At 43.0% G+C, this 20,410-nt stretch overlaps 1 protein-coding gene across 1 annotated transcript; it reads right to left on the bottom strand.

Annotated features, from left to right (window-relative positions):
* Positions 1–1,798: 1,798 nt before the first annotated feature.
* RBM22 (RNA binding motif protein 22) lies at positions 1,799–12,422 on the bottom strand. Its single transcript, XM_055285609.2, has 11 exons — positions 12,226–12,422; positions 11,739–11,792; positions 10,545–10,574; positions 9,804–9,936; positions 8,102–8,202; positions 7,844–8,016; positions 6,818–7,018; positions 5,389–5,553; positions 4,532–4,620; positions 4,208–4,339; positions 1,799–2,892 (listed from the first exon to the last, which is right to left on the bottom strand). The coding sequence occupies exons 1-11, from the start codon at positions 12,277–12,279 to the stop codon at positions 2,762–2,764; spliced, it is 1,263 nt and encodes a 420-aa protein (XP_055141584.1). The 5' UTR covers positions 12,280–12,422; the 3' UTR covers positions 1,799–2,761.
* Positions 12,423–20,410: the final 7,988 nt, after the last annotated feature.

Genomic DNA, 20,410 nt, shown 5'->3' with positions numbered 1-20,410 from the left:
GATCGCTTGAGCCCAGAAGTTTGAGACCAGCATGGGCAATGTAGTGAGACCCCTATTTTTCAAAAAAAGAGGAAAACACCATCACTCAGTGTAAATCTACTATATAAACAAGTGCCTTTTTATTATTAGATTTGAGGACATCTATATTTTTATTAGAGTAACACTAGCTGCTATAACAGATAAATCCCCAAGTCTCAGTGCCTTAATACAACAAAAATTTCTCATATGGCAATACTGTCTTCTGAGTGGTGATGGAGGAACCCAGGCTCCATTGTGTGACTCTGCTATCTTCTAGAGACCATTTTGTGCATTCAGCCAGATGGAGAAAGCACACAGGACTGGGTGAGGGTTTTACAGGCCAAGCCTGGGAATGGCAAAAGTTGCTTTTCATCAAGCGTACCCAGCTGTGTGCCCTAGGCAATGGAATTTGGCAAGCAAGAGTTTTTGCCAAGATATGATTGCTCATAATTCTGATTTATATATGAAAGAATATTCTATACTTCCCTTTATACTGGTTTTTTAAAAAGATCCATAACTAAACTACACAAAAATTAGAATCTCCTCCTCCCCAAGAAAGCGAGGTTAGAATACACAATTGGATAGGCATATATGTATGTATGTATGTATATGTGGAGATGTAAATAATTGAATCTAGCAGTTATTAAAATGCTATCCATAAGATTCACATCTCATTTACAAATTGGCTAAAAATCCTTTACATACTCAAAAGCAGGCAAACAAAAAAGACCCAAAAGGATACAAAAATACTTGGAGGTATCGTACATTGCTTCACATTTGACACCAGTGGCAATAAAATCAAAATTTCTAAGTATAGATTTTTAAATCTTTAAAAAAGGCAATTTAAGTTCTCTAGAAAAAAACAAAAGTTCTGCAAATCTAAAACAGGGTGCCATATGGGGCATGTCCTTCTTGGAAGTAAACATTTTAGATAAAAGTGGCATAAAATTTGCTTCAGGAAATGGCCGGGCGCAGTGGCTCACTCATGTAATCCCAGCACTTTGGGAGGCCGAGGTGGGCGGATCACGAGGTCAGGAGATCAAGACCATCCTGGCCAACATGGTGAAACCCCATCTCTACTAAAAATATAAAAAATAGCTGGGTGTGGTGGTGCATGCCTGTAATCCCAGCTACTCAGGAGGCTGAGGCACCAGAATTGCTTGAAGCCAGGAGGCAGAGGTTGCGGTGAGCCGAGATCACGCCACTGCACTCCAGCCTAGTGACAGAGCGAGACTCCATCTCAAAAAAAAAAAAAAAAATTGGCTTCAGGAAAAATGGATTTATAATAAATGTTTCCTTTTAAAATGACTTGCCTAAGAATGACCTATTAAATTTTATTTTTTAGAGACAGGATCTCACCATGTTGCCCAGGCTGGCCTTGAACTGCTGGCCTCAAGCAATCCTCCCACCTCAGCCTCTTAAGTAGCTGGCACTATCGGCATGCACCCAGCTGGGTGACTTCTTAAAGTTACCCTGTATCAACCACCCTACACCAGGATCTGTGCTAAGTGTTTCTGTGCACTATCTTATTTCAACCTCACAATCACCCTTTGAAATAAGTACTAAAGAGGTCTGAGCCTTTTAAATCATCATGGAATCTAACCTAATAGGCTGCGGTAAATAAATAAATAAATCATCACGGAATGGATATAATCAAAAGTCTAAAGCAACATCTAAAAAATGTACAATATATAACTCATTTCTATTAAATAAATTCCACTGACCTTGAGTTCAGCTACCAAAGGATAAAGAGGAATCTAGAAATAAACCCATGACAACATTTGAAAAATTGACCCGTTTTAATTATTTAAAAACAAAAAACACATCAAATTTCCTTTACCATCTACAATTCAGTTATATCCAAACACTCTAAGACCAAACAGAAGCAGGGATGACAATGAGACACTGAAGACACACGAAGGTGAATGCTGAAGACCATCAGAGTCCCAGCAGGAGGTCACGTCTTTCATTCAAACGCTCCCATGCTTTTCATTTCAGTTTGTTAAAAGAACATGTTTTACAAGAAGTTCTTTACAGTAATTTCATGCCAGACACCAGGTTTCTTCAATGGTACACAGCTCCATGAAATTTGTTTCCATCCAGTTGACAGGAATAAAAAGGAATTTTTATTTTTGTCTTTTTTTGGGCCGTAGAGACGTAAAATGGTCAGATTCCTTTAGGAATAAATGAGGAAAAGGAGAGGAAAGAAAAGATCTGGGCTGTGCTGGTGCTGGTTTCTACTCATCTTTCTGAGGGTGTGACTTCAAAAGAGTTAAATCACACTTAGGCCACTACAATGATTAGTACTAGTTATCTTTTTTTTAAGATGATAAAAAGGAAAATACCCAATGGACATAAAAACGGTCAAAGGTTTTTTTACTGCAGGTCAATTCTTCCCCCGCCCAAAAAATATACAAAATGAACATATAATTGGGATGGTAACTCTGCTGGACATTCCAATTCACTCATCTGCTTGTCCCCCACATGGGTAAGGGGAACAGGCGTTAGGTTTTATTAGTCGTGTTATAGCAGTAACCAGATGTGTTAATGGCAGCTTATTTACGGTCCATCGATCCTTTGAACAAGTATAGGAAAGCATGGCTGTCAGTCTCTGACTGCCCACATCTGAGCACATTCAGCTACCATGGAAACTACAAGGGAAGGAAAAATATATTTATTCCAAGATTTACTGGGAGTTTTAAGTGCCCTTTCTTCCACAGAGCCCCAGAGTGGTGACAAGGTGCTAGGGGCTGCTGTGTTTTCCAGCATGAGCTCCCATCCTCTGAGGGTCCTGAGAAGGATAGTGGATTGGTCCTGGAGCCCTCATGAAAGGAGGGGGTGGTCCCATTGGGTGGAACATGTGTGGCCCAAAACCTGCAGATACGAGAGAACAAATGTGTTAGGCTTGTAGTTTCCTTGATAACCTTTCAAACCTCTCAATCTTGCTAAGGTTAAAATCACCTACACATCAATCAAGGTTGACACGGGGCTTAAGCAAATGTCAGTTCCCAAAACTTGCTTCCACTTGTTATTTCCTTGGTTTTAGAAACCTTTCCCCCACAGTCCAAAAAACTCCACAGCACTCAAGTTATCGCCTAGTATGTCATCTGAGTCTCTGCTATGTATCCAACATGCCAAATCCTACCAGACAGGATTTAGTCAGGATTTGGGAGATAAGAAAGAAATCAGGCTGATGGCAAAGACTGTGTCCATCATTAACCTCAATGCTTGACACCAGGATGGAGGGTGCTCAGAAACCAGATTCTCTTCAGAGTATGGGCTCTCTGCCACAGGAGAACTGGCTACCTGTGATTTCCTTCCACTGTTAACACTGTCTACAGCAGTGCTATACAAAGTGCCAGTCCTCCACCTATTTCTGGCCACTCAAGACAAAGAGCTTGAGTCAAAATGTAAATTATATGACCAGGCACAGTTTAGTTCATCTGACAGTTTTTTTGGTAACAAGACTTTCTCGGGCCGGGCGCGGTGGCTCACGCTTGTAATCCCAGCACTTTGGGAGGCCGAGGCGGGCGGATCACGAGGTCAGGAGATCGATACCACGGTGAAACCCCGTCTCTACTAAAAATACAAAAAATTAGCCGGGCGCGGTGGCGGGCGCCTGTAGTCCCAGCTACTCGGAGAGGCTGAGGCAGGAGAATGGCGTGAACCCGGAAGGTGGAGCTTGCAGTGAGCCGAGATCGTGCCACTGCACTCCAGCCTGGGTGACAGAGCGAGACTCCGTCTCAAAAAAAAAAAAAAAAAAAAAATTTCTCAATGAAGGAAGGGGTTCACTGATTTACATTTTGGCACAAGCTCCTGATCTTGTGGCAGACAGGTGATAAACACTTTGTAAAATGACACCCACTCACAGCCCACACTGAGCAATAGTGCTCTAGGGCATCCATTAGCATTTAGTTTAGAAAAGGGAACAAATTGGTGATAGATCTTTGTAATCTAATAATCTTACTCTGATGACACATATACGCGGATCTTTAGAAAACTGGCCCCTTTCTTCTCCTTGACAGAGCAGGAGAAAAAAAAATATTGGAAATTCCAACAGATCAACTTTACTTGTAGACTTCTACAGAGCAAACTCACAGAATTTGGATGTGTTGAACGTGATGGTGAGGTTTATGAGACAGAACTTTCACAAGGATTTCTCTGGGCTAAGAAGGAAGATGGAAGTTACCTGGGGGTGGGGGTGGAGCAATGCCAGGGGGTGGTGGCAGAGCAATGTTCACCACAGCTGGAGGACCACTTGGGGGCAAGTTGAAGTAGTTGGCAGAGGCTTCTTCTTCTGCCGCAGGAGGAGGAGGAAGAGCTGGAGGAGAGAAAATAGTCAACACATAGAGGGGAGAAGAATTGTGCAACACTGTTTCTACCACCTTTACATTCTAAGAGGTCCTACTGGGAGAGTAGAGCGGTGACATGAACCAGACCTGGGTCCCATCTTCCAAAATAGGAACATCAGGGCAGATACAGCTTCTTAAGTCAGCAGGGAGTCTGCACTCACCTCCTGGCAATCCTGGAACAGGTTCTAGTTTGATCCCAGAGTCTGTAGTTCCATCTTTCTCTTTTTCTTTTCCTCTGGCTGCTTGGGATCTGGGAAACACACATGCATACAGTCGGCACTTTGGCCCACCTTACCTCACACCTCTGCTTCTTACATTCTCCTGTCCAATGGTGTTCCTTCGCTCTACCTCCTCCTCAGCACACACTCTTTTCCCGTAAATGCCACTGTGCACAGTGAACACGAGCAAAGGTTTTCACACCAGAAAAGACCTGGGTTTAAAACCTGCTAGAACTATCATAAGGACCAGAAGAGGCAACACATACGTGTTTAGCACAGTGCTTACCACATAGGGAGCGCTCCACAAAGGCAGATGCTGCTATTAGCCATCTCTTCCCTGGTTCCAAGTTGGAGACATGTTCCCCCTTTGAACTGGGTCTTTCACCTGTGTCTTCTCTTATGCAATCATCACTTTTAAACTTAAAATAGCGTTTCTTCCCTGTTTTACCTTCTCCACTGGACAATCAGCCTCTAAGGGCAGAATCTAGGTCTAATTCATTTATAAACCCTGAAATTCACCTTTCATGCCCTGGCATTATACTTGGCCTGTAATAGCTAGTCACAAAAACATGAACCTTCAAAGGAGCAGATTATACACCAACCCCCGAATACATTTCCAAAGCAGGGTTCTCCCAACATCCACAGGAATCAAGTATCACATAGAGAGTGATCTTTGAAAGATCTCTTTAAAGATCCTGTTCATTTAAGCCTGTTAACCAAAAGCCTACTAGTCTCCAGAAAATGAAATAGTTTCTTAAAAATCTAAGCAAAATGTCACTTAAAAATAGTTTAATTCTCACCTTCCCCATTTCACATTCAGTCTGCGGCCATTTACAATCAACTTATTAAAGGACTTCTCAGCAGCCACTTCTGCAGCCTGCCGTGTGGCAAACTGGATGAAAGCACACTGCTGTCTCTGCACAACAGTGATCGTCCGGATCTCTCCGAACTGGTAGAAATGATTTCTGAAGGGAAACAGGCAGAGAAAAATGAAAGTGGGAGTGAACAAAGATGTTCCCAGGAGACTGAAAATGGATTAACTTTCACTGACACACCACTAGGCAGGTGGGCCCCAAGGTTATCTGCCTAACTACCCACAGGTCTCCCCCCAATATCTTGTCCTACTGTGGGTGCTGCTGATTGAGAGAAGGAAAGAAAAATAATAAGTAAATAAAGGTTCTCAAACATCTCAGGGTTTTTTCCCATGGAGGAAAGGGGGTTCTAATAGGTTCCTTAAAGACCCTAAACCCTAGATAAGGGGTTGGCAAACTACAGCTCTCAAGGCCCATGAGCCAAGAAAGTTTAAAACAAGAATATGTGACAGAGAGTGCATGTGGCCCACAATGCCTAAAATATTCACTATCCAGCCTCTTATAGCAAAAGTCTGCCAATCCCTGGGGGTTGTCTAGCTCACTTAGATAGGGTTTAATAGAGACAGGCTACCAAGGGCAGGTTATAAACTTACAGGAGTTTCTTCTCCACTTTATCTCTTTGGAAGAGGTAATTTCCATTACTATCTGCCCAGATGTCTCATCTAGCCAAGCATAATACAAGCCAAAAATAACAAAAATTTATCAAATGCCAGTCTCTTTAAAAAGCCAACAATTTAAACCATAAGAGTTTTATCATCGCAAAGCTCTCCCTCCTCTACATAATTCATCATACTTGGATGTGTGCCACCCTTTAAAACTTGGCTGTTAGGTCAAATAGAATCCTATGTCATTATTACCATATGCCAGGATGGATAAGCACTCTTTGTGCTTTGGTTTTGAGACAGGGTCTCACTCTGTTGCTTAGGCTGGAGTGCAGTGGTGCAATCACAGCTCACTACAGCCTTCATCTCCCAAGCTCAAGCGATCCTCCTGCCTCAGCCTCCCGAACAGCTGGGACTACAGGCACATGCCACCACACCCGGCTAATTTTTTTGATTTCTTAGTAGAGATGTGGTCTCACTATGTTGCTCAGGCTGGTCTCAAACTCCTCGGCTCGAGATCCTCCCGAAGTGTTGAGATTACAGGCATGAGGTACTGTGCCCAGCCACATAAGCACATTATTACTGTGGCACTATAAAGGACAATTTTACAAAAATTCCAGTCAGCATGATACTAACAATACAGAGGCTAAAGAAAAATGTATTTTGTACAGAATGATCATTCTTGCAGTTTTTGCAAATAAATTATTCCAGGGCAGTTAAAGGCAAAAATAACTCCTTAACTTATACCCACAAACCTTAAATCTGTCTCAGTAATGGTATCACCTAGACCACCAACATATAGTGTGGTGATAGTTTTATCCTCTGGTGGGTCCAGCCGAGGCATTGTTGAAGCCCGCTTTAGAAGCTTGTCAGCTACAGGATCATTGATTCCGTAATATCGATCTTTAATATTCTGATCAGCAAGGGGGTCATCTGGATCTGTAGGCTTCTCATGTCTATGATTCAAGAAAAAAACAAGGCATAAAGGTGAAACAAAGGTGAAAAAATGGTATCTTCCAGAAGTAGCTACATATTAAAGTCGTAGATACATATTCTGAAGTGCCTTTTGAACTAGAAACTATGGTTTCTACCCAAATATAATTACCAAAATAGACCTAATACCAAGAGAATTACCGTATCACAAAAGGAATTCCTAGCCTCCCAAAAGCCATTAGGCCACCTAGGATGCCAAACTTTCCTTATAAATAAATATTCTTGACATGATCCGCCCCCTCTCGCCCCCCGGAAAGGGACACGATTACATCTCTCTAGGTCAGTGATTCTTAACACATTTGGGGTGTTGTATTCCACTGAGAATCTGATTAAAGCTATGGACCTAGCCCCAGAGAAAGCACATATATTATTTTTTAGGGGGTGGGGTTAACCAATCCCAAATTAAGAACTCCTAATCCAGATGCTTGGCAGTCTTAACAAAAACATACACACCCTTTAGAAGTCTGACCTTACTTTGACTTCAACTATACATTGAGAGTCAACTCATTTAAACCATGGCAGTGAAGATTTACTTCTCAGGCAGAAATGTTTAGGGTCAGCATCTATATTGTATGGCATAGCAATTTAGTTTCCAAGCCTCAATTGTAAGTAAAAACTACAATTTATTCATGCTCTTCTAAATTTCATAGTTCTAAGACATGAGATATACCACATTAGTTGTATGACCTTTAGATTTTAAAGCAGAAACAGTTTTAAGCTAGGACCTCCCATTTCTTAGATGAGAAATCATCTGAAAGCAAATACTGAAAATGAGGCTCAGCTCTTGCCTGTATGGACATTCCTCTCCTCTCTTACACTCTCCTTTCACCCAGAAAGAGCAAATGTGGGGTCGATTCCTTTTGTAGTAGGGTGTGGTCCGGGCCAGTTTGAGCAGCATGTCACTGGTAGATGTGGCTTTCCCCAGCATGCCAACTGGCCGTGTTCCATCAGAGTTAGAAATCTAAGTAGGGATGACAAATTCAAAAGATAAATTATACAGACTGTGTCAATTCATTAGGATTTTTATCCAAAAAGTGGCAGCATACCTCTCTCTCCATATTCTGTGTATAGTACTCTTTGTTGACATCTGACTTTGGCATGTCATCTTTAAAAGACAATCCTGCGTCACGAACCTGGATGGGCAGGCCTGGTACAAAAAAAGAGGAAAAAGACCTCAGATGTATGTTAAAACATATCCATACTAACCATGCACACAGAATACATCATCTTTCCCTTCTCCTCTTTCATATTTAGTACCAGAGACTTTACTATGTTTTTATTCAAAATCTTTAGCACCATCAGGTTACTTCTGCAACACGGCATGCTAAGAAATTGTCCAAATTCCTGAGCTGTCAGGAAATTTGATGAAATCAATGTTTTAGAAAATCTTTTAGGCTGGGTGTGGTGGCTCATGCCTGTAATCCTAGCACTTTGGAAGGCTGGAGCTGACAGATAGCTTGAGTCCAGAAGTTTGAGACCAGCCTGGTCAACATGGTGAAACCCCATTTCTACAAAAAATACAAAAATTAGCTGAGTGTGGTGGTATGCACCTGTAGTCCTAGCTACTCAGAAGGCTGAGGTGGATCACCTGAGCTTGGAAAGGTTAAGGCTGCAGTGAGCCATGACCATGCCACCGCACTCCAGCCTGGGCAACAGAGTGACACCCTGTCTCAAAAACAAAAAACAAAAAAATTATAAAAGAAAATTTTTAGAGGAACAAACTGTGCCCATGGTCATATTCAACCTGTAAACTACTCCTAGTTTTTATTACAACATGATTTATTTAAAGTAAATGTAAAAGTGGTTTCTTTCTAGGTTAGTCCTACAGATCCTCTGGATAGTCACAGTCATGTAAGGGGCAGTGTACTCTAGGACCAGACACCTCCTTAACAAACATATAAATAATATCACATAAAATGTGGCCAGGACTCTGACTAGAAGAGTAACTCTAATGAACTTAACATACATAAACTCATATATTTTTCCCTTTCCTTTAATAGTAAAAACTCTTGTTGGAAAATTATCTTTCTGAAAAAGTCACCTATGGTTAAAAAAAAAATTACTCCCAAAAGCAGTCACTCTGAAACAGTAGCAATATATCAGTTCTAACAACACAATTGAGACAAAAGTCTAAAGCACAATTAGGCTGGCTATAGTGGCTCTGGGAGGCCAAGGTGGGAGGACTGCTTGAGGCCAGGAGTTCAAAACCAGCCTGGGCAAAATAGTGACACGCACACACACGTGCACTGGGTGTGGTGGTATACCAGGAGGCAGAGGCAAGAGGATCCCTTGAGCCCAGGAGTTCGAAGTTGCAGTGAGCTGTGATCACACCACTGTACTCTAGCCTGGGTGTCAGAGTGAGACTCTAACTCAAAAAATAAAATAAAATAAAGCATAATTACCCTGTGAGCTTCTGATTGGGATGGTGGAAAAAAGCTCTGGATCAAGAAAGAAGCCTAAGGCAAATAAATTATCTATCATAGGATCAATGTCTTTTACCTCACTTGGGCTACAGAGATGAAGGTTTAGCCCACTTTTGATTAATTCCCAACTTTTCCTTAAGTTCCTACTATTGTTCAGGACTCTAGAGTGGCCAATTATAGTTCTTTTCTTGGGAAAAGCAGACCACGGCAGACATTCCAAAGTGAAATCAGAACCAGAGCTAGGGTGAGAAGTGGGAGACAAAAGACTGGCTTGTAGTTTTAGGCACCTGCACACTGTCAGATTTATTGGACAGGTCACACATACCATACTCTAGGTCTAAGAGGCAGGTCTGACAGACATTCTTCAATTTACTGCAGGTTTGGCACACTTCAGTCTTCTTGAAACGCATGCGGACTCCAGGGCACCAGCGAAACACTGTGAATGGCCTGGCACAGATCTGGAACACAAAGCAAGAGCCATAGAATGCAATGGTCCTGATCTGGGCAATCTGGAGATCTGATAACAATGGGGCATTCAAAAAAGGATCCCTGAATGAGGGTTTAGAAGAGACCTTAGCAATCATCTAGTTGATTTGATGTTTTAATACAATTTTCAGCATCCTTCTCCAGCAAAAATTCAGAGTACCAAAATGAAATAGCCAAAAGGTCAAAGATCTTCCCACCCTAGAGCTAAGCACCAATAATAATCTGAACCTTAATCTTTTTAAGGGGGAGTGGGGAGTGTCATGTAATTTTTTGAGAATCTTCTGACAAGAATGACCTTCCTCCTCAGCTAAAATGCTCATGTGGACAGTCATACACCACCTGGTATACAAACTCCTTCAATGCCCATCCACTGACACCATAAGAATCTCTACATTAGAGGGTTCATTTTCTTACCTCCCACATAAATAGTTGCCAGCCAATGAATATATCAGTAATACATAAAAAGTTGTATAGCACTGATTTTTACTGGAAGACCTCAAAACTTAGTAAACTGAAGGCTAATTTGGTAGAGAAAAGAAAAACGAAACAGAAATCATTACTCTTTAACAGACATACTTACTTTGCATTCCTTCCCATACTTTTCTTTGGTCTACAATAGAAAAAAAATAGAAAAGAACTGGAGTTACGGAAAGAAAAAAGCCAGATGTCTACTGTTTCCTTAAACATAACCCAAGAAATATGTCTGGAAATCCCTGGCATCCTAGAGAGAGAAAAACAACAACAACAACAAAAACCAAAACCCAACCTTTTTTGGGAAGAGGGTAGGGCACATACTATAACAACATATTATAAGTTATAACATCTCAAGAGTATATGGATCTGGGCTGGGTGGCAGTGGCTCATGCCTGTAATCCCAACACTTTGAGAGGCCAAGGTGGAAGGATCGCTTGAGCCCAGGAGTTCCAGACTAGGCTGGGCAACATAGTGAGACGCTGTCTCTACAGAAAAAAAAAAAAAAAAAAAAATAGAGTACATGCATCTAATTCTAGGTAAGTGAGTGTCTTTCCACAGCCACAACTCTTAGATTCATTTTTGGCTCCCAAGTTCACTCCCAAGAACTAACATTTAATGCTTTCCATAATCCCTAAATCAGGATACAGCTATGGCCCACTCACTTTACAAAGTTTAGTCAAAAGGTAGCTACTGCAGACTTGCCCTGTGCCAATGCCTGGGATATAGTAAATGTTCTGTTTAAACAGAACTATTCAAACATCGTGAACATACTAACGTATCAACACCTCTACGACTACACAATAATACAGCCCTAACCTAATTATTGTTAACTGGTTCTAATTTTACCCGTTTATAAGAAAGGGGGAATGCTTCCTTTAAAGAGATAAAGTACACTGGCCAAAAGGCATTTGACCAGGAGTCAGGGAACTTAGTTTCTAGTTCTGGTTCTCCTCCTATCATGCTGACATTCCTAGAGCCAGAATATCTGAACTTAAATCCCAGCTCCATTCCTTACTATTGTATGAAAAGACACAAACGCTCTCACCTTCTGGTCAACAGACCTATTTCCTAGGTAAATGCTCAAAAAATACTAGCTATCATTATTACCCCTACATTACAGGAGTGTTACCGGATTCATAAGTAAGAGAATACACAGGACAGTTCTTTGCAAGTCGTCCAGCACTTTGGGTTAGTAAAAGAGCATCATTTTTTCTGCTTGTCTAAGAGAAACACTTCACAGTGTGCAAGTACCGCAACACCGACAGGACATGAATAACTCGTTTCACACGCGATCACTCACCATTCGGATATATGGGTTTTCTCCAAGACATGTCTGGCACAGAATGGGGAAGTCCTGGTGAAAATGGGAAATCTGGTTGAGGACCACCCTCCGAAGACCCTGACACCTCAGTGACACTTGGGGCGGCGAGGGGGCGGGAAGCGAGGGTGGGGAACAAGGCACGGCAGGAACCCGAAGTCCATCACGACCCGATCGCGGGAGGAGGCGCTGTCTGCACTTCCGGCAGGCGGCGGGAGAAAAGAAAACCAGCTCTAATAGGCTGGAGGGGGCAGGGATGGAAAGGGTGCTGGTCCCGGGACCTGGCTAAGCCCCCTCCCTTCAAGCCCGCAGGAGGATCGCCCTCCGCCCTCCTGCTCCGGCCAAGCTAGGTCGCCGCGCTGGCTCCTCCCCGGAATTCCTTCGGCCGCGCCGCAGGCCCTGTCCTGCGAGCTTGCAAGGTGCGCGGCTTCGCCTCCTCGTTCCGTCCTCCTCCGGCAGGCACACTCACCGCATCCTCCCAGTTCTGCCTGTTGTAGGTGTTGGAACCCAGAGAGGTCGCCATCTTGAGAGCGTCCGGAGGTAGCTGTAGCTTCCGAATTGGGAGACAGGACCGCCACAATCCCGTCAAGCCCCGAGGCTAGCGCTGCGCCGGTCGGCGTCTTATTTACGCGTCCAGTGCTTCTTCCGGGGCGGGGCCTTTGCGTCATGACGTCGCCCGCTCTTGGAATTTCTGAGCTTAGCAATTGGGGTCCTGGTATAATGCACCTGGATGTTTCCTTCGAGTTTTTGCCTGCTTGGAATGAAGGGCCACACGTACAGTTGATTTATTTAAAAATTGGGCGAAAGAATAAAAGAAGACGTAATGCATCAGAGGCTGGGTTTAAAATAGCGTTCGCTACCACTGAGGCGCTTATTATGCCAAACTCTGGGCGAACGTCTTGTGGTTCCAGTGTATCATTTATTCTCATAACCTGTCTGTAGGGTTGCCAGATTCCAATTCTCTCTTTCTCTCTCTCTCTCTCTCTCTCTCTCTCACACACACACACGCACGAATTACAGACCGTTTCAAGTTGAATTTCAGATTAACCGCGAATCTCTTAATTATAAATATATTTGGTACCTACTTGTGCTAAAGTAGGATTCGTGGTTGATCTGAAATTCACATCACTTAACCAATCGTCCTGTATTTTATCTGGTAACTCTACCCTGTAGGCAAGTATGATGATCCCTCTTTTATAGAAAATAAAACAGGTTTAGAGAGATTAACCTAATCTCTCCTGATTTAGCTCCTGGTTGTGGAGCTAAAAAGTGGTGAAGCCACAAATTCACTAGTGCTGTTTCATTTCCAGCTTCTGAAATGACAAGGGTCTTATGAATCAACATATGCATTATTTGATTTTTGGAATAACTCATAACCACTCCGCCAATATTTTATGAGTTTCAAGCCATTCTGGTACCACTTTCATACTTACCGTGTCATCAAGCTACCTAACACATTTATTGAACTCACCTCATTAAAAAAAAAAGGTTGATTTAAAGTATAATTTACATAAAGTTTTATCCTTTTTAGTTTTGGATTTTGTACATACATTCACTACAGTCAAATATGGAATTGTCTGTCATCCCCAAAGTTCCCTTGTTTCTGTAGTTAGTCCACTTATCCCATACTCAAACCATGGCAATCACTAATTTGTGTTCTGTCCCTAGTTTTGCCTTTTCCAGAATGTCATATAAATGGAATCCTATATATCCTTTTGGATCTGATTTTTTTTCACTTAGTATTTTGTAGTTGAGATTCATTCATATTATTACATGTATCAATAATTTCTTCCTTTGCATTACTGAGTAGAATTTCATTGTATGGATATATCATACAATTCACTTGCCAGTTGCTGGACATTTGGGTTGTTCCCAGATTTTAGTGAATATAAATAAAACCATTATAAACATTCACATACAGATCGTTGTATGGACATTGGTTTTCATTTTGCTTGTGTAAATACCTTAGAGTGAGATTATTTGATCATATGGTAAGTATATCTTTTCCTTTATAAGAAAGTCCTTGGGTTTATCTGAGCTTCTTGGATCTGTGATTTGTTGTCTTTTATTATATTTGGAAAATTCTCAACTATCATCTCTTCAGACAGTCTTCTGCCTGGTTTCTACATCTGTGACTCCAATTTCACATGTCTTGTAAGGAGTGCAAGGTCAGAAATAACAGAGTCCACATACATTTGTGTTTTTCCACAATGCTAGACTTTTACTGATGCTATTTCAATCACAAAAGCCACGAACTACATGGAGTTTCCAAGAAAGCAATTCTCCTTAGTACTTCCCACTCACTCAGCACTCAGTCTTGGACACACAGGCTCAAGGCACTCCACAGGTCAATCAATATTGCAAATCATGCATAATTGTATACTTAATCAACATATGTATTATAGAGTGAACATTCCACAAACAAAATAACATTTAACATTAAGAGAAAAAGGATAGGAACCCTTTCTCCTTTAAGTTTGGAGCCCTCAGAATCATCTCCTTTCCGTCCTTTTTCCTTCTTTACTCCCCCAATTTTTTTAATCTTTGTGGGACATGACTTCTAGGAATGAGCCTTCCTAGCAACATGGGACCTGAATTTCCTGGAATAAACCATCCTAGCGACAAGAAACCAGCTCAAAAAAGGAGGAAAAAGCAACCTGAGGCCAGGAACACATATTCCTTTTAAAATGCTTTCTCCAAAAGATTTTAAAGAAAAAAAGGGGGAAATGTGAAAGGAAATTAAATCTTGGGACCCCAAACTCATTAAGCCAAAGGGAAAAGTCAAGCTGGGAAGTGGGTCACACAAACCTGCCTCCCGCTTTTGGTTCCTAAATAAGATGGCTAGAAGACGGAAAGCTACATGCCTCTCCCATATTTTGCCCACAAGGAAATTCCTAGTGAGGAATTTTACTTCCCTAGAAAGGAAAAAAGAGAAGAAAAAATATATATAGGGACTAGGCCAGATTTATAGCAACAAAAGGAAAGCAAACCTGGAAGCTGGGTCAGGCTTTATTATATGTATATTACTGCCTCCTCAATTAAAGCAATTCTCTGGGCAATCATTAGCTTGGCCCTTTCGGTTGCACATTGACTTATTTGCAAACACATACTATAACAACATTGTAAGCAGAAACAGGACAGAACATAAATTATTCCTCCTATTATAAGCAATAGCTTCTGCCACTAAATTCCCCAGGATCCAAACCAACCACTCAAGCAATGGATTAGTAAGGGTTTTGGATCTGACAGTTGATTATCTGGGTTGTCATATCAGTCATTAAGTCAGGTTATGTTCTTTGATTCATCTGGAATATACACACAACATTCAGTTTTTATGGTGGCACAGGTTCCCCTTGTGCTGCTGTGAGTATATCTAAAGCCACATAGTTTTGCAACACAGCTTTCCTCATAAGCATGACCTCATTGCTTAGCAAAGAGGTACTCATGCAGGTACCATTTAGGGCCTTTGGGTATAATTCGTTAAGGCCTCCATATGCCATATAACATCTTCGATACCTATCTGTGGTACAAAGATTGAAGCTAAGTGATCATACCACTGTAATGCCAAACATGTCCAATGAGATTGTAAATGAAAAAGGTTTGCTGGTTTTGGAAGGGTCTGAATTACTGGGCAACATATGGGGGAGACATGTAGCTTTCTATCTTGTAGCCATCTTATTTAGGAACCAAAAGCGGGAGGGCAGGTTTGTGTGACCCAGTTCCCAGCTCGACTTTGCCCTTTGGCTTAACGAGTTTGGGGTCCCAAGATTTAATTTCCTTTCACAATATATATTATCCATATTTTCTTTCTCTTTTTTTTCAAGATAGGGGTCTCACTTTGTCACCCAGGCATGATCATAGCTCACTGTTACCTGGAATTCTGGGGTTCAAGGGATCCTCCAGCCTTAGCCTCCCAAGTAGCTGGGACTATAGAAGCAGGCCACGGTGCCCAGCTAATTTTTAACTTTTTTGTAGAGACAGGGTCTCGCCATGTTGCCCAAGCTGGTCTCGGAACTCCTGGGCTCAAGTGATTCTCCAGCCTTGGCCTCCCAAAGTGCTTGGATTACAAGTGTGAGCCATGGCACCTGGCTCCATATTTTCCACTAGATTTTTTAACATTGTAGGGGCCAACAGAAAAGTTCCCCTTTGCCCTGTTAAGAGTCACTGAAAATTAACTAGCAAAAGGCAGATTAATAGGAGAAAAGGCATACAAATTTATTTGATCATAGTTTTATGTGACATAGGAGCCTTCAGAATGAAGACCCAAATGGGAAATTGTCCATTTATATGCTTAGGTTCAACAAAGTATGGACAGCTATGTAGAAATAGGATTGGACAAGAAGGGTACTGATTTAGTGCTAATAGACTGAGTGGGGAAACCCAGCGAGGCCTGTCTGTTTAGATTCTTGGCCTCTCTCGGCAGCATTCCTTCCTTCTGGGTATGGACAGGACCCTCTTTGGAATGGGGGTCTTATGACCTACAATCTAAAACAAGGTAGCTCAGATAATTTCTTCAGAGACAGAAAAGCAAGGGGGAAGTTAGAGTAGTTTTTTTTTGTTTTTTGAGACAGAGTCTTGCTCTGTCGCCCAGGCTGGAGTGCAATGGTGCGATCTCGGCTCACTGCAACCTCCGCCTCCCAAGTTCAAGCAATTCTCCTGCCTCACCCTCCTGAGTAGCAGGGATTACAGGCGTGCACCAGCATGCCTGGCTAATTTTTGTATTTTTAGTAGAGACAGGGTTTCAACATGTTGGTCAGGCTGGTCTCGAACTCCTGACTTTGTGATCCGCCTGCCTCTGCCTCCCAAAGTGCCGGGATTACATGCGTAAGCCACCGCACCCAGCCTAGAGTAGTATTTTTACATTTTATGGCTGGCTTTGGGGAAAAGGGGTTCTCTCTATGACCCACCTTGAGGAAAAGGGATTCAGTGTCTGTGGCTAGGCTTGGGGAAGAATGAAGGGCCAGAGACAGGAAGGCAGAAGGTCAGAGAGAAACTTGTGCTTCTGAGGCTGCTTCAGAGCCTTAATTTGGGGTATCATTTTCTGAGCCCCAACATCTTAAAGTCTCTGTCCGTTAGTTCAAACATCTGGGTCATTTCCATATATAGTCCTATAGATTGCTTTGTCTGTGAGGAATGTGTTATTTTTGCTTTTTTGTGTGTCTCAATTCTTTATTGAATGCCAGTCATTGCTTACGTATTTTCATTTCATTTTTTTGAGACAGGGTCTCACTTTCTCGCCCAGGCTGGAGTGCAGTGGTGCAGTCTCAGCTCACTGCAACCTCTGCCTCCTGGGTTCAAGCGATTCTCGTGCCTCAGCCTCCTGAGTAGCTGGGACGACAGGCCTGCACCACTACACCTGGCTAATTTTTGTACTTTAAGTAGAGATGGGGTTTCACCATGTTGGCCAGGCTGGTCTTGAACTCTTGGCTTCAAGTGATCTGCCTGCTTCGGCCTCCCAACGTGCTGGGATTACAGGAGTGAGCCACTATGCCCGGCCAAGTCATTGCTTATATTAACAGAAGAGAATGAGGTAAATCATATTAATGCTCGGAAATGAGCAAGTGTGTTCTGTTAGACTGTCTGCATGGGGTTTGGTCAATCTGGTCAGGAATCAAGCTGGGCTTGGGTTGTTTTTTTGTTTTTGTTTTTGAGACGGAGTTTCGCATTTGTTGCCTACACTGGAGTGCAATGGTGCGATCTTGGCTCACCACAACCTCCAGCTCCCAGGTTCAAGCGATTCTCCTGCCTCAGCCTCCTGAATAGCTGGGATTACAGGCATGCGACACCACACCCGACTAATTTTGTATTTTTAGTAGACATGGGGTTTCTCCATGTTGGTCAGACTGGTCTCAAACTCCTGACCTCAGGTGATCCGCCTGCCTCAGCCTCCCAAAGTGCTGAGATTACAGGCGTGAGCCACCGCGCCTGACCTGGGCTTGGGTCTTATTGCTATGGTTGCTTTCAACGTACCACAGATTTCACCTACTCTAGCATTATTCTATACTGTAGGTTGGGGCTGAAGAACTCAAGTGTTCATGCTTCATCCTCAGCTTACAGCTGTCCTGCCTACCTGCACAGTGGTGACTAACTTTCCAGGCCTCTGCCCATCCCCTAGAAATGGATGCTTGTTACTAGCTGCTTGGTAGGCTGGTAGCGGGGTAGAAGTAAAGGGGTTCTCTGTTGTTCTAATTCAATTCAGCCTCAGTCTTCAGCAGGCCCTATGTGTGGGCCTTAGGAATAGACCTTCTCTCAGCATTCTTGCCCCCCAAAACTGGGCAAGATCATTAAATGAGTGTAAAGAGGAAAGAAGTGTGAGAAATGAGATTTGGTATACTGCAAGGTTGGGACGATGGGAAAGAACTAGCAAAGAATATGGAAGAAAACTTTCTAGCAGGGTAGACAGAAAATTGTTAGTGAACTAAACTGGGGTCTGCTCACCCAGTGCCGCAAAGCCATTGACATCAGGCTAGTAGCAACAGAAAGTGAGGCATTTTATTACAGGGCACCATGCGAGGAGAATTGCACAGATCATGCTTAAGACCCGAACTCCCAGATGGCTTAAAGGTACGGGTTTTTAAAGGCAGGGAAAGAGAGGTTACAGGCAAAGTCATAAATCAATACATACAGGCTATACATTGGTTTGACCTAAAAAGGTGGGACATCTCAAAGCTGGGATGGGGGTGGACTTAAAGGTCATAGGTGGTTTCAAAGATTTTTTGATTTATGATTAAGGCGGTGAAGCTGTCTAAACTTGGGATCCACAGGAAAGAATGTTAGCTCTGGCTGGTGGACATGACTTCCTCCAGGCCCCTCAGGAAGCAACTTAGAACAATGAATAGTGGTCAGAGTTCAGTTCTCAGTTTCCCCTTATCTGAGGTTTAAATCTGTTTGGTGAGAGTCCAGGTTTCTGAAAAGTTGGGGACATATATGTCACCCTTAGTTTCTATAGGGAACAAAACATCTCACTCTGACTTCCTTGGCTATTGTGTTCAGCTACTTCTTGCTTATCAAGTTTCTCATTAACTTCTCTGGGCTAGCTAGGTGCCTACAATTCCCTTGAGGGAACTCAATATTTCCCTTTATTTGCATGTGTGGAGGGGCCCACAAGCCTCCTAAAAGGGGGTCCCTGCTCTGCCTTAAAACCAGGAGTGTTGTGTTCTGGAAACCAAGCAAAGCCTTTCAAGAAGGGAGAGATAAACTGTCAGATCTACTGAAAAATTGCATAGTTAAGGACTGAGAACTGACCCTGTATTTAAGTGTGATGATTGCTGGTGACCTTGACAAGAGCAGTTTTGACCAAGTGGTGGCGGTGAGAGTCTAACTGGAATGGGTTCAGGTGAGAATGGAAGAATTGGAAGGTTGAATTAGGGTGCTTTTCTTCTTTTTTCTCTGGAGACGGAGTCTCGCTCTGTTGCCCAGGCTGGAGTGCCGTGGTGTGATCTCGGCTCACTGCAAGCTCCGCCTCCCGGGTTCACGCCATTCTCCTGCCTCAGCCTCGAGAGTAGCTGGGACTAAAGGCACCCACCACCACGCCCGGCTAATTTTTAAAATTATTTTTAGTAGAGATGGGGTTTCACCGTGTTAGCCAGGATGGTCTCAATCTCCTGACCTCGTGATCTGCCCGCCTCGGCCTCCCAAAGTGCTGGGATTACAGGGGTGAGCTACTGCACCCAGCCGTTTTTGTTTTTTAAAAAACTTTTACTTAAACAGAGACAAGGTCTTGTTACGTTGTCCAGTCTTGTCTCAAACCCCTGGCCTCAAATGATCCTCTCACCTCGGCCTCCTAAAGCACTGGGATTACAGGTGTCAGCCACCATGCCCAGTCAGAGTTAGAGGAGTTTTGCTGTAAAGGGAGTGGAGAAATGGAGTGGCAGCTGAAGAGGAGAGTGAGGCCAATTTCTCTTTTAAGATGAGAGAAATCACACGCTGATGGAAAAGGAAGAGGAGAGCTGCCGATGCTATCTGTGAATAGGTAAGAGGATGAGCTTGAGTGTTAAGAGGTGGGGCTGGGTTCAGACAGGAAGAGTATGAATAATTCACCTAAGAGGAGGGAAGGAAGAGTTATGAAGGTACAGATGAAGGTGGATGAGTGGCCACTGGTGGAGTCAGACCACTGTGTATATTGCAAAGGCTATCTTTAGAAGCAATGACCCAGGATAAAAACTGGGAGGCCGAGGCGGGCGGATCACGAGGTCAGGAGATCGAGACCACGGTGAAACCCCGTCTCTACTAAAAATACAAAAAAATTAGCCGGGCATGGTGGCGGGCGCCTGTAGTCCCAGCTACTCAGAGAGGCTGAGGCAGGAGAATGGCATGAACCCGAGAGGAGGCGGAGCTTGCAGTGAGCCGAGATTGCGCCACTGCACTCCAGCCTGGGCGACAGAGCGAGACTCCGTCTCAAAAAACAAAACAAAACAAAACAAAACTGGTAGAGGTCTAACGACATTTATATAATGGTTCTGCGAATATGTATATAAGAAGCTCAAAGCAACATCTACTTATATATTATGGTGAACTAACCTGCTAAGAGATTTTAGATTACTTCATTTAAGGAATGGAAGGGAGCATGACCCGCCAACTCTCTTAACTCCACACCTGTCTTGGCTCTGAGCTATGCTACTCAGTATCTACATGACAGCAAACAAAAGACACGC

Source organism: Symphalangus syndactylus, chromosome 7 (assembly GCF_028878055.3).
Source record: "Symphalangus syndactylus isolate Jambi chromosome 7, NHGRI_mSymSyn1-v2.1_pri, whole genome shotgun sequence".
Taxonomy (NCBI): domain Eukaryota; kingdom Metazoa; phylum Chordata; class Mammalia; order Primates; family Hylobatidae; genus Symphalangus; species Symphalangus syndactylus.
Note: the sequence above shows the minus strand (reverse complement) of the source record. Positions and strands in the feature narration are given on the sequence as shown.

What these genes read in the sequence shown, in the direction of transcription:
- RBM22 (XM_055285609.2), bottom strand. Translation starts at nt 12,279, where the DNA reads ATGGCGACCTCTCTGGGTTCCAACACCTACAACAGGCAGAACTGGGAG. An exon ending in GGCAGAACTGGGAGGATGCG is followed by an intron (nt 11,793 to 12,225) that starts GTGAGTGTGCCT and finishes CATTTTCACCAG; the next exon opens with GACTTCCCCATTCTGTGCCA. An exon ending in AGTATGGGAAGGAATGCAAA is followed by an intron (nt 9,937 to 10,544) that starts GTAAGTATGTCT and finishes TTTGTGTTCCAG; the next exon opens with ATCTGTGCCAGGCCATTCAC.